Source organism: Macaca mulatta, chromosome 11 (assembly GCF_049350105.2).
Source record: "Macaca mulatta isolate MMU2019108-1 chromosome 11, T2T-MMU8v2.0, whole genome shotgun sequence".
Lineage (NCBI taxonomy): Eukaryota > Metazoa > Chordata > Mammalia > Primates > Cercopithecidae > Macaca > Macaca mulatta.
This window is the reverse complement of record NC_133416.1, coordinates 131,150,468-131,163,223: the sequence shown is the minus strand read 5'-3', so window position 1 is coordinate 131,163,223 and position 12,756 is coordinate 131,150,468. Positions and strand designations below refer to the sequence as shown.

General features: G+C 44.6%; 1 protein-coding gene and 1 pseudogene across 4 annotated transcripts in view; one reads left to right on the top strand and one right to left on the bottom strand.

Moving 5' to 3' along the window:
• ATP6V0A2 (ATPase H+ transporting V0 subunit a2) overlaps positions 1 to 12,756 on the bottom strand; it is a 56,306-nt gene that overhangs the window by 32,906 nt on the left and 10,644 nt on the right. For all 4 annotated transcript variants that reach the window (XR_013401635.1, XM_077955609.1, XM_077955607.1 and 1 more), the window contains 4 exons: positions 6,407 to 6,504; positions 4,095 to 4,232; positions 2,607 to 2,695; positions 988 to 1,114 (listed from right to left, as the gene is read on the bottom strand). Coding sequence is in view for 3 of the 4 variants with exons in the window: in XM_077955609.1 (XP_077811735.1) it covers positions 988 to 1,114; positions 2,607 to 2,695; positions 4,095 to 4,232; positions 6,407 to 6,504 (452 nt within the window). In the remaining variant the exon portion in view is untranslated. The remainder of the gene's footprint in view (positions 1 to 987; positions 1,115 to 2,606; positions 2,696 to 4,094; positions 4,233 to 6,406; positions 6,505 to 12,756) is intronic.
• Positions 7,124 to 7,793, top strand: LOC106992486 (large ribosomal subunit protein eL27 pseudogene; annotated as a pseudogene).

Below are 12,756 nucleotides of genomic sequence, written 5' to 3'. Positions count from 1 at the left end.
AAACGAGGACGCTGAAAACCTGATGACGAATGGGATATTTACAGTTTCAAACACAAAAAAGGAGTCACTTCACAGCAAAGCCTAGAGAGGAGTGCCTTCATCAAGTGATCAAAGTGACCACGACCAGTAACGGAACAAACAGAAATGTGTGGCACCTGACAGTGCAATGAGAAGAACACAGCCTCACGTCAGCAGCGCTCCTGCCAGAGGCATGTGACCTGAACAGAATCATGAGAAGACACCTGGGAAACCCAAACCCAGAGACACGCTACCAAAACAACTTGTAATATTTTAAAATGTCAAGGTCACAAAAGCCAAGGAAAGTCTGAGACACTGTCCCAGAATAAAGGAGATCAGAGAGACAGGACAGGCTGGCACGGTGGCTCATGCCTGTAATCCCAACACTTTGGGACGCCAAGGCAGGAGGATGGCTCGAGACCAGTCTGGGCAGCATAGTAAGATCCCCATCGCTATCAAAAATAAAACAAAAAAAAGCCAGGTGAGGAGGCTCACACCTGTAATCCCAATACTTTGGGAGGCTTTGAGAGGCCTGGGTGGGAGGATCGCTTGAGGCCAGGAGTTTGAGACCAGCCTAGGCAACACAGCGAGACCCCATCTCCTTAAAAAAAAAAAAAAGTTTAAAAAAAGAGAGAGATATGACAACTAAATCCAACATGCGATGCTAAATTACATTCTTTGCTTTGACAATACTAGGACAACTGGTGAAACCTGAATGAGATTCACATCTACATGTGAATGAATGAGTAACGCATCTACATTCATTTCCTGACTGATGGTCATGTGATGGCAATGTAAGATGACGTCCCTGATTTCAGGAACTACACACACTACACATGGTTGAGGAGATAAGGTATCAGGTTAACATCTTCTTATCAAATGGTTCAGGAGAAAAACATTCTTTCTACCACATCTCCAACTCTGCTGTTAGTCCATCATTGCTAAAAGGTGATGGTGACATTTACTCACTGTTTCAGGGTCTTCGAGGGATTCATCCAGTTCTGCATAGGACACAATGGTGTACCCTTTGCAGACTCTCCACAACATTTTTTCAAACGCTTCCACTTTTCCTTGGTTAATTAGGCCAGACACAAATCTGTGAGACAATAAAGTCAACCTGTAGTCAACTGAAAGCAATAAATGTTATCAAACTACATTAAGGGTGATGAAGACTTCATTTCTACCAATGGTGAAGACATCCTGAGAGCCCTCCAACTGCAAAACATCTCAGATGCCGGGTAGAATATTTCTGAAACTTCTTTTTGAAGGTACAGATGAGCTTGTAACAAACAGAAATTCTTGGCCGGGCGCAGCGGCTCATGCCTGTAATCCCAGCACTTTGGGAGGCCGAGGCGGGTGGATCACAAGGTCAAGAGTTCAAGACCGGCCTGGTCAAGATGGTGAAACTCTGTCTCTACTAAAAATACAAAAATTAGCCGGGCATGATGGTGGGCACCTGTAATCCCAGCTACTCGGGAGGCTGAGGCAGGAGAATCACTTGAACCCGGGAGGCGGAGGTTGCTAGAGTGTCACTGCACTCTAGCCTAGGTGACAGAGCAAGATTCCGTCTCAAAAAAAAAAGAGAGAAATTCTTGGAATCCAAAGGGAAAACAGGACCTCACAGCTGTCCTGATTCTTACACTGAATGCAGTATCTTAAGGCCTTGAGTTTAAGGCCAGCATGGGACACAGAAGCCAGGCACTGCATCTGGATAAGGTGAGCAGATATAACTGACTCCCCTCTCCGGCTGGGACTGCTTCCATGCACAAAAGCTACACCTTCAGCGAAGAGGTGGACCAGAAAAAACCCACCTTGCAAAGGAGCCTGGAGCCTGCATGTAAACTTGTTTATTTCCGTTTTGGTTCTAGATGGAGGGAGAAGTCTTCCCTAAGACTTTATAACCACAGGTTAAAATTCACTCAGGTTTGAGGCTTAAATTCACATTCCTGGCACAGTCAAAAATCAAATCAGCAAAAAGTCCCAATGCTGAGAAAAATATAAATGATTCCAGGTTGACAGAGCACTCCCAGGTACCTGACAAATGTCAAAACGAATTCTCTCTGGAGGAAAACATCCTCAAACTAAATCTCACTGAATTCCTTCAGATCAGGAACTGTGAAATATGAGCTTATAATAACTTTAAAAATCACAAATCACACGAGGAAACAAATTACCATTAGTTTCAGTAGGCAGAAACAATAAACAGCAGAAGGAGATCTTTAAAGTATGATTAATAAAAAAAACTAACCAAGTCGGTTTAGCCACCAAGTTTCTACTAGACAGGATTTGATGCCTGAATGACCAATTGTTTCAGGTTTATAGAACTAACACTGAATGACATAAATGTTGTTTCTTTCCAGCTCATTATACCAAAAGAATAAATTTCCATTGTATTAAGTAAAAAAGTCAATACAGTTGAGTAATTCAGCTCAACAAGTATAGGAATACAGTGTTTTATTAAATAAATATTCACTCTTTCATTCAACCTTAGGCTTTAAAATGGTCTCCATTCATCCCTTCTATGGAATTCATCTGGCTTTCACAAGAAGGGCAGTATGAAGCCTGACACCCCAGGCCTTGTCACCTACCCCAGTTTTGCTCCCAGCCTCTGCATACAGCTGTAATCCAACAAAGAATCACTCTCTAAGGAAGGGAATTCTTCGTAAGTGGGTTCAAACTAGAAAGAAACATATGAAACCAAATGTGTCTCATTAAAAGTGATACTTTATTTCTCATGTCAAATTTTCAAACAAGTTTATAGGGCATCCTAACTAACTACTTAGATCTGGGTACAAAACCTTCTAAGGTAACTTAGATCTGTAACTCAATTCTCATAAATGAAAACCTAACTTCCCCATTCCTTATTTGTAAGCCACTTGAAGACATTTACATAAAAGACAGTTATAATCTAATTCATTGCCTTCATCCACGATAGAATAACTTTATCAAAGATCACTATTATATCAAGTGAAACTAAGTTTGGGACAGATGCACTTGTCTCTTCTATATTTAGCTCTGTAAGGTGCTACTACATGACTATTCTTTATTCTTATAATTTTTTTTTTTTATACACAGCGTACAGAATCTCACTCTGTTGCCCAGGCTGGAGTTCTGAGTTCTGTGGCACAATCATAGCTTACTGCAGCCTCAAACTTCTGGGCTCAAATGATCCTCTCACCTCAGCCTCCCTGGTAGCTAGGACTACAAGTTTGCACCACCACGCTCAGCTAATTTTTATTTTTTGTATAGACAAGGTCTCATATTAATTCTCACTATATTCAGGCTGGTCTTGAACTCCTGGGCTCAAGCCATCCTCTGGCTTTGGCCTCCCAAAGTGCTGGGATTACAGGTGTAAGCCACTGCGTCTGACCTATTCTTAGAAATTATAGATTATTCTTTTACTTCCTTTACTTAGCAATTTGGAAAAACTAAATTTTAGAGTTCAACATCCTTCATTCAATTTTTTTCCCATGCTCATAAAAATTTTTTTCAACCACAAACTAAACCTTTTATAAATATTTAGTATTATACTTGCTTAAAACAACCAACACAGGAAATGGCTCTTAAAACTTTATTTAAAGTCATATAATCCAACTGAAAAATAAAACCAAGCTTTAAATTTAATCTCTTAAGTCTGGGCATGGTGGCTCACTCCTGTAATCCCAGCACTTTGGGAGGCCGAGGAAGGCAGATCAACTGAGGTCAGGCATTCGACACCAGCCTGGCCAACATGGTGAAACCCAATCTCTACTAAAAATACAAAAAATTACAGGCACGGTGGCGGGCACCTGTAATCCCAGCTACTCGGGAGGCTGAGGCAGGAGAATGGCGTGAACCCGGGAGGCAGAGGGTGCAGTGAGCCGAGATCCCGCCACTGCCCTCCAGCCTGGGCAACAACAGAAAAATTCTGTCTCAAAAACAAAACATAAAGTTAACTAACTAACTAAATAAATCAATAAATAAATTTAATCTCTTTAAAAAAGCAACATATCTACATAAACTAATAGCAAAATACGTAGCCTGTGGGAATGAGATTTTTATAAAATAATTGTATTTCCTCACAAGCTGTTCAGTACCTCAATGTTGCGTTTCACAAAGGTTTGTGTCACTCTCAGCATGTGAGTGTACTCAATCAGTTCCAGCAAGTTTTTCCTCAGTTTCTCCTTGTTCTTAGTGACTTCTCTCAGTTCAACCTCGAGCTTCTGCAACTGCTCCTAAAACAAAATAATGGTTACTTAAGCGAGCGGATTACTTCCAAGTGTGATTCCAATAATCTTCATATAGTATAACAGAAACAGTGGCGGTTTTTTTGTTGTTTTGTTTTTGTTTTTGTTTTTGAGATGGAGTCTCCCTCTGTCACCCAGGCTGGAGTGCAGTGGCACGATCTTGGCTCACTGCAATCTCCACCTTCTGGGATCAAGCGATTCTCCTGCCTCAGCCTTCCCGAGGAGCTGTGACTACAGTTGCACACCACCACGCCTGGCTAATTTTTTTTGTATTTTCAGTAGAGACGAGGTTTCACTATGTTGGCCAGGCTGGTCTCAAACTCTTGACCTCAGGTAATCCACCAACCTCAGCCTCCCTGCCTCTAGTAAAAATACAAAAAAATTAGCTGGGCGTGGTGGCTCATGCCTGTAATCCCAGCTACACAGGAGGCTGAGGCAGGAGAATCACTTGAACCGAGGAGAAGGAGGTTGCAGTGAGACGAGATGGTGCCACTGCACTCCAGCTTGGGTGATAGAGCAAGACTCCGTCTCAAAATAAATAAATAAATAGGCCCATTTATTGTTTCATACTAATTCTGGTAATTTCTGTGAAATTCACGCCACATATGAGCGAAAACATTCTGGAGGCTGTGATGAGCATGAGACCCCCAAGACTGGCCCTCTTCTCTAACCACAGGCGCTATCATTTCTCTCGGATTTCCTTTGTCTGCTTATCCATATCACACATCAAAGACTCTTCCTCTTTAAGTCTACATTTCCTTTCTTTGCAACACAGAATATGTTTAGATAATCTTTTCTAACATATTTTCCTAGCATATGAGTCTATAGACTCACATTTACACAATTAATTGAGGATAAAAATTCCTGAGAATCGGCCAGGCGCGGTAGCCCACGCCTGTAATCCCAGCATTTTGGGAGGCCAAGGGGGGTGGATCACGAGGTTGGGAGTTCAAGACCAGTCTGGCCAAGATGGTGAAACCCCGTCTCTACTAAAAATACAAAAATTAGCCGGGCGTGGTGGTGCATGCCTATAATCCCAGCTACTCGGGAGGCTGAGGCAGGAGAATTGCTTGAACCCGGGAGGTGGAGGCTGCAGTGAGCCAATGTTGTACCACTGCATGCACTCTAGCCTGGGCGACAGAGCAAGACTCCGTCTCAAAAAGAAAAAAAAAATTCATGAGAATCTTTAATAATTAGTTACATACTAAACATCCTTAAAAATACTTTATTAAAACAACAGAAGCAAAAATCTGTAAAGCAAATCACTGAGTCAATCAAAACTTATATTCAAACAAATCACTTAACATACTACATTCAATACTTCTGCTTTGCCTTGCAAACACTGTACACAGTCATCACTATGTTTGTAATTGTATCACAAGCGACCCATGGAACAGGCCAAGCCAGATGACTGCTGTTACTCATGTGGTTGGAGAGTTCTCTCTGGAGTCTCCTGCACCAAGTGCTGAAAGACTTCCTCCCAGATAAACACAGAGGAGCCAGCTACCGAATGGTGTCAGGTACACAATGACAATTGTTTTAGAAGAGTCATCAAGAGCTCCGGCCTACTTCACAGGGTGAGGAACCAATTCACGGAGGATATTAATGAACAGAACAGGTGAGCGTTCTCACCAGGGACACGTGTATCCCCAGCACACCAGCCAGCGAACTCAGGGTGACACAACGCTGCTTGCAGCCCACCCGAGACAAGCCACAGACTGCATACCAGCTTCCAAAATTTACAGAGGAAGGGCCAGGGTAAATGCGGGAGGACTGTGAAGGGACACCACCGAAGCCTCAATTCCTTGCACAAGAAGAGGCAGCTAAGGCATGGGTGACCCTGGGATGAGCTTTCTGAAACAGTACAGGATCATCAACCAGGCTTGCTGGCCTGATTCTTGTTGCCTCTGTTCACCACCAGCTGGAAAGGAAGCATATGCCTTACACGGCAAAAGAAAACTGAATTACCATTAAAACTCATCACAGATAATCTATTACTGAGGGTTAATCCTAATAGTGGTCTTTAATCTCTCTGCCTAGAGAGATCACCATCTTCCGTGGTTTTGAGAAGAAAGGCAGAAAAGCATTAGACAACATGAAATAAGTAAGTAAGCAGCCCCTGAGATCAACAGCTGCAAACAGCTTTGTCAGAAGCAAGTTACCTGCATTTCTAGAACCTGTTTCAGGGGTGGCGCAGGAGGGCTGGTCTCTCCTTCAGGAAGGGGAATATCAGCTCTATTAATTTCCTGAACCAAATACACTGTGAAAATAAAAGTTAAACAATTAGATACTAAAATACATTTCAGTCAGAAATGTATTCAGTACTATAATGTATTCAGTACTATAATACATTTCAGTCAGAAACATTTTAAAGCCCAACCTTTCCCAAGCCATCTAAAAATCAATGTCTAAATGCACAAAAATCTTGCTTGTTCCGACTGACTTATTGGTCACTTTTTGCAACCTTGTTTCCAAAAATAATGCTGCCTAGAGAGATCTGCATGCAATGACAAAATAAACAACAACGTCTTCTGTTTCTTAGTGACTTAACAAATAAATAAATAGAATGAACAACAACCTGGATAAACCTTTTCTGAAATTCCACCCTATTTTTTTCATATCTAATATTCTAGTTAAAGAACTTTTGAGTCACAGTTGTCTCCACATGTGCAGAATGAAGCAGATGTTAGGGGTACGCTTGGAAGTGCAGGAATAACCCAAGTAATAGACCTACAATACCCCTACGGGAGCTGGCAACGTAATTTCTCTGCAGATGTCCTCAGAAAGAGATCGGCATCCATCAGTCCATCAAGAAAATCACAACTACTACCAGGAAACCCACCCAGCACCAAGAGCCAGGCTCTCTTGCAGCTCTCAGTCAGCCCTGAGGCTATGGCTGAGGACAACCTGCACTGCTTCACCACTGAAGTTAAAAACTAGATTCAGAGCTTGGCTGGGTCTTGCAGTCGCTGCCATCGGCAGTCTGGGGGGCAAGTGTCAGGGTGGCCCTAGAAATGCGCAAGTTCATGAAACCTGGGAAAGTGGTGCCAGTCGTGGCTGGACACTACTCTGGACACAAAGCCAATCCTCATGAAGAACACTGATGATGGCACCTCAGACTACCCCTGCAGCCACACTCTGGTGGCAAAAATAGACCATTATCCCCACAGTGACAGCTGCCATGGGCAAGAAGATCGCCAAGTGGTCAAAGGTCAGGTCTTTTGTGAAGGTTTATAACTATAATGACCTCATGCCCACAAAGTACCCTGTGGCGATCCCCTTGGACAAAATCATCAGGTCTTCAGAGACCCTGCCCTTAAATGCAAGGCCCAATGGGAGGCCAAGGTCAAGTTCAAAGAGTGGTACAAGACTGGCAAGAACAAGTGGTTCTTCCAGAAGCTGTGGTTTTAGATGTTTTTTGTTTCAGTCATTAAAAATAAAAAATAAAAAAAACTAGATTCATGAAACTAATAGTACACCAGCCAAAATTAACTACTTTGTTCGGTTTATGTTTTCAATTCCATGAAGCATTCCTTTCCTTAGCCTAAAAGTCACAATACCTGTTAGTCATTATCAGGCCTAATATTTAGAAGTGTTACTAACTGGTTTACAAAGGGAGAGAGGCAGGTAAAGAAGGAAGGAAGAAAAACAAAAAGAAAAGAAACTGTCTTACCAAGATAGCAAAGGAAGCACTGGGCTTAAGAGGTTTCTAGAAATGAATGCAAATTGTTTTAACCAATTTATACTTCTGTCAGGCCTCTGAACCCAAGCTAAGCCATCATATCCCCTGTGACCTGCACGTATACATCCAGATGGCCTGAAGCAACTGAAGATCCACAAAAGAAGTGAACATAGCCTTAACTGATGACATTCATAAACCACCACTGTGATTTGTTTCTGCCGCACCCTGACAAATGTACTTTGTAATCTCCCCTACCCTTAAGAAGGTTCTTTGTAATTCTCTCGACCCTTGAGAATGTACTTTGCGAGATCCACCCCCTGCCCACAAAACATTGCTCCTAACTCCACCGCCTATCCCAAAACCTATAAGAACTAACGATAATCCCACCACGCTTGCTGACTCTCTTTTCGGACTCAACCCACCTGCGCCCAGGTGAAACAAACAGCCTTGTTGCTCACACAAAGCCTGTTTGGTGGTCTCTTCACACGGCTGCATGACACATGGTGCGGAAGACCTGGGTCAGAGGGACTTCTTCGGGAGACCAGTCCCCTGTCCTCGCCCTCACTCTGTGAGGAGATCCACCTACGACCTCGGGTCCTCACACTAACCAGCCCAAGGAACCGCTCACCAATTTCAAATTGGGTAAGTGGTCTTTTCACTCTCTTCTCCAGCCTTTCTCGCTACCCTTCAGTCTCCCTCTGTCACTACACTTCAATCTCCCTGTCTTTCCAATTCCAGTTCTTTTTCCTCTCTAGTAGAGACAAAAGAGACACATTTTATCCGTGGACCCAAAACTCCAGCGCCGGTCACGGACTCGGGAAGGCAGCCTTCCCTTGGTGTTTAATCATTGCGGGGACGCCTGCCTGATTATTCACCCACACTCCACTGGTGCCTGATCTCCGCGGGGACGCCTGCCTTGGTCATTCACCCACATTCCTTTGGTGGCAAGTCAATTGCGGGGACGCCTGCTTTGGCTGCTCCCCACTCCCTTCTCTGTGTCTCTACCCTTCTTTTTAAACTTGCCTCCTTCACTGTGGGCAACCTTCCACCCTCCATTCCTCCTCCTTCTCCCTTAGCCTGTGTTCTCAAGAACTTAAAACCTCTTCAACTCTGGCCTGACCTAAAATCTAAGGGTTTTATTTTCTTCTGCAACACCGCATGGCCCCAGTACAAACTCGACAGTAGTTCCAAGTGGCCAGAGAATGGCACTTTCGATTTGTCTATCCTACAAGATCTGGATAATTTTTGTCAAAAAATGGGCAAATGGTCTGAGGTGCCTGACGTCCAGGCATTCTTTTACGCATTGGTCCCTCCCTAGTCTCCGCTCCCAGTGAGACTCGTCCCAAATCTTTCTTCTTTCTCTCCTGGTCTGTTCTTCAGTCTCCACCCCAAGCACTGAGTCCTCTGAATCCTTCTTTTCTATGAACTCATCTGACATCTCCCCTTCTCCCCAGGCTGCTCCTCGCCAGGCCAAGCCAGGTCCCAATTCTTCCTCAGCCTCTGCTCCCCCACCCTATAATCCTTCTATCACCTCCCCTCCTCACACCTGGTCCGGTTTACAGTTTCGTTCTGCGACTAGCTCTTCCCCACCTGCCCAACAATTTCCTCTTAGAGAGGTGGCTGGAGCTGAAGGCACAGTCAAGGTACATGTGCCTTTTTCTCTATCAGACCTTCCCCAAATCAGCCAGTGTTTAGGCTCTTTCTCATCAGACCCCACTAAATATAAACAGGAATTCCGATATCTAACTCTGTCCTACAATTTAACCTGGAGTGACTTTAATGTCATCCTAACTTCTACCCTCTCCCCAGATGAACGGGGGAGCCCAATCTCATGCTGATAACCGCCGGCTTCATGAGCCAGACCTCCAGGAAGGCATTAGAGCAGTTCCCTGAAAAGATTCCCAATGAAACTATCAGGCAGATTCCCCAGGTATAGCTAGGCAAGATTACATGGTTTCCTGCCTAGTTTAAGGGCTTAAAAAGGCAGCTTACAAAGCTTTTAATTATGACAAACTTAAAGAAACTACCCAAGGTAAAGACGAAAACCCAGCCCAGTTCATGGCCCGCTTAGCAGCAACCCTTAGACACTTCACCACCCTAGACCCAGAGGGGCCAGAAGGCCGCCTTATTCTTAATGCGCATTTTATCACCCAGTCAGTTCCTGACATTAGAAAAAAGCTTCAAAAATTGGAATCCGGCCCTCAAACCCCACAACAGGAATTAATCAACCTCGCCTTCAAGGTGTACAATAATGGAGAGGAGGCAGCCAGACAGCAATGCATTTCTGAGTTACAGCTACTTGCCTCTGCTGTAAGACAACCCACAACCACGTCTTCAACATACAAGAACTTCAGAACATCCAAGCCACAGCTCCCAGGAGCTCCTTCAAAACATCCCTGTGGACCTTGCTTCAAATGCCAAAAGCCTGGCCACTGGGCCTCAGAAGGCCCGCAGCCCAGGATTCCTCCTAAGCTGTGCCCTGTCTGTGCCGGCCCCCACTGTAGGTCAGACTGTCTGACTCACATCACCGCCACTCCTAAAGCCCCTGGAGCCCAAACCCAGCGTTCCTTGGCTGACTCCTTCCCAGATCTCCTCGGCTTGGCAGCTCAAGACTGACGTTGCCTGATTGCCTCGGAAGCCCCCCACCAAGCTTCGGGTAACTCTTACAGTGGAGGGTAAGTCCGTCCCCTGTTTAATCCATACGGAGGCTACCCACTCCACATTACCTTCTTTTCGGGGGCCTGTTTCCCTTGCCTCCATAACTGTTGTGGGTATTGACGGCCAGGCTGCTAAACCTCTTAAAACTCCCCAACTCTGGTGCCAACCTGGACAACATTCTTTTATAGTTATCCCCACCTGCCCAGCTCCCTTATTAGGTCAAGACATTTTAACTAAATTATCTGCTTGCCTGACTATTCCTGGGCTACAGCCACATCTCATTGCCACCTTTTCCCCCAGTTCAAAGCCTCCTTCGCATCCTCCCCTTGTATCTCCCCACCTTAATCCACAGGTATGGGACATGTCTACCCCCTCCTTGGTGATGGATGACCCCTTAAAACCTAATCCCATTAAAACCTAATCACTCTTACCCCGCTCAATGCCAATATCCCATCCCACAGCACACTTTAAAAGGATTAAAGCCTGTTATCACTTGCCTGTTACAGCATGGCCTTTTAAAGCCTATAAACTCTCCTTACAATTCCCCCATTTTACCTGTCCAAAAACCAGACAAGTCTTACAGGTTAGTTCAGGATCTGTGCCTTATCAACCAAATTGTCTTGCCTATCCAACCCATGGTGCCAAAGCCATATACTCTCCTATCCTCAATACCTCCCTCCACAACCCATTCTGTTCTAGATAAACCTAGATGATCCCATAAATCCTAAATCCTTTCCCCACTCCCCTTTCCATTCCTTAAAAAACAGCCCTAAAAGCTGCTCCCGCACTAGCTCTCCCTAACTCATCCCAACCCTTTTCATTACACACAGCCGAAGTACAGGGCTATGCGGTCAGAATTCTTACACAAGAGCTGGGACCGCACCCTGTAGCCTTTCTGTCCAGACAACTTGACCTTAACTGTTTTAGCATAGCCCTCAACTCATGTCTGTGTGCAGCGGCTGCCGCTGCCCTAATACTTTCTGAGGCCCTCAAAAATCACAAACTATGCTCAACTCACTCTCTACAGTTCTCATAATTTCCAAAATCTATTTTCTTCATCATACCTGACACTTTCTGCTCCCTGGCTCCTTCAGCTGTACTCATTCTTTGTTGAGTCTCCCACAGTTACCATTGTTCCTGGCCCCCCACATTATTCCTGATACCACACCTGACCCCCATGACTGTATCTCTCTGATACACCTGACATTCACTCCATTTCCCCATATTTTCTTCTTTCCTGTTCCTCACCCTTATCACACTTGGTTTATTGGTGGCAGTTCCACCAGGCCTAATCACCACACACCAGCAAAGGCAGGCTATGCTATAGTATCTTCCACATCTATCATTGAGGCCACCACTCTGCCCCCCTCCACTACCTCTCAGCAAGCCAAACTCACTGCCTTAATTCAAGCCCTCACTCTTGCAAAGGAATTACGCATCAATATTTATACTGACCCTAAATACGCCTTCCATATCCTGCACCACCATGCTGTCATATGGGCAGAAAAGAGGTTTCCTCACTACGCAAGGGTCCTCCATCATCAATGCCTCTTTAATAAAAACTCTTCTCAAGGCTGCTTTACTTCCAAAGGATGCTGGAGTAATACACTGCAAGGGCCACCAAAAGGCATCAGATCCCATCGCTCAGGGCAACGCTTATGCTGATAAGGTAGCTAAAGAAGCAGCTAGCATTCCAACTTCTATAACCCAAGGCCAGCTTTTCTCCTCCTCATTGGTCACTCCCACCTACTCCCCTACTGAAACTTCCACCTATCAATCTCTTCCCACACAAGGCAAATGGTTCTTCGGCCAAGAAAAATATCTCCTTCCAGCCTCACTGGTCCATTCTATTCTGCTGTCATTTCATAACCTCTTCCACGTAGGTTACAAGCTGCTAGCCTGCCTCTTAGAACCTCTCATTTCCTTTCCATCGTGGAAATCTATCCTTAAGGAAATCACTTCTCAGTTGTTCCATCTGCTATTCTACTACTCAGGCCCTCTCCCTTCCCTACACATAAAGCTCAGGGATTTGCCCCTGCCCAGGACTGGCAAATTGACTTTACTCACATGCCCCGAGTCAGGAAACTAAAGTACCTCTTGGTCTGGCTAGACACTTTCCTGGATTGTTAGAGGCCTTTCCCACAGTGTCTGAGAAGACCATCGCAGTTATTT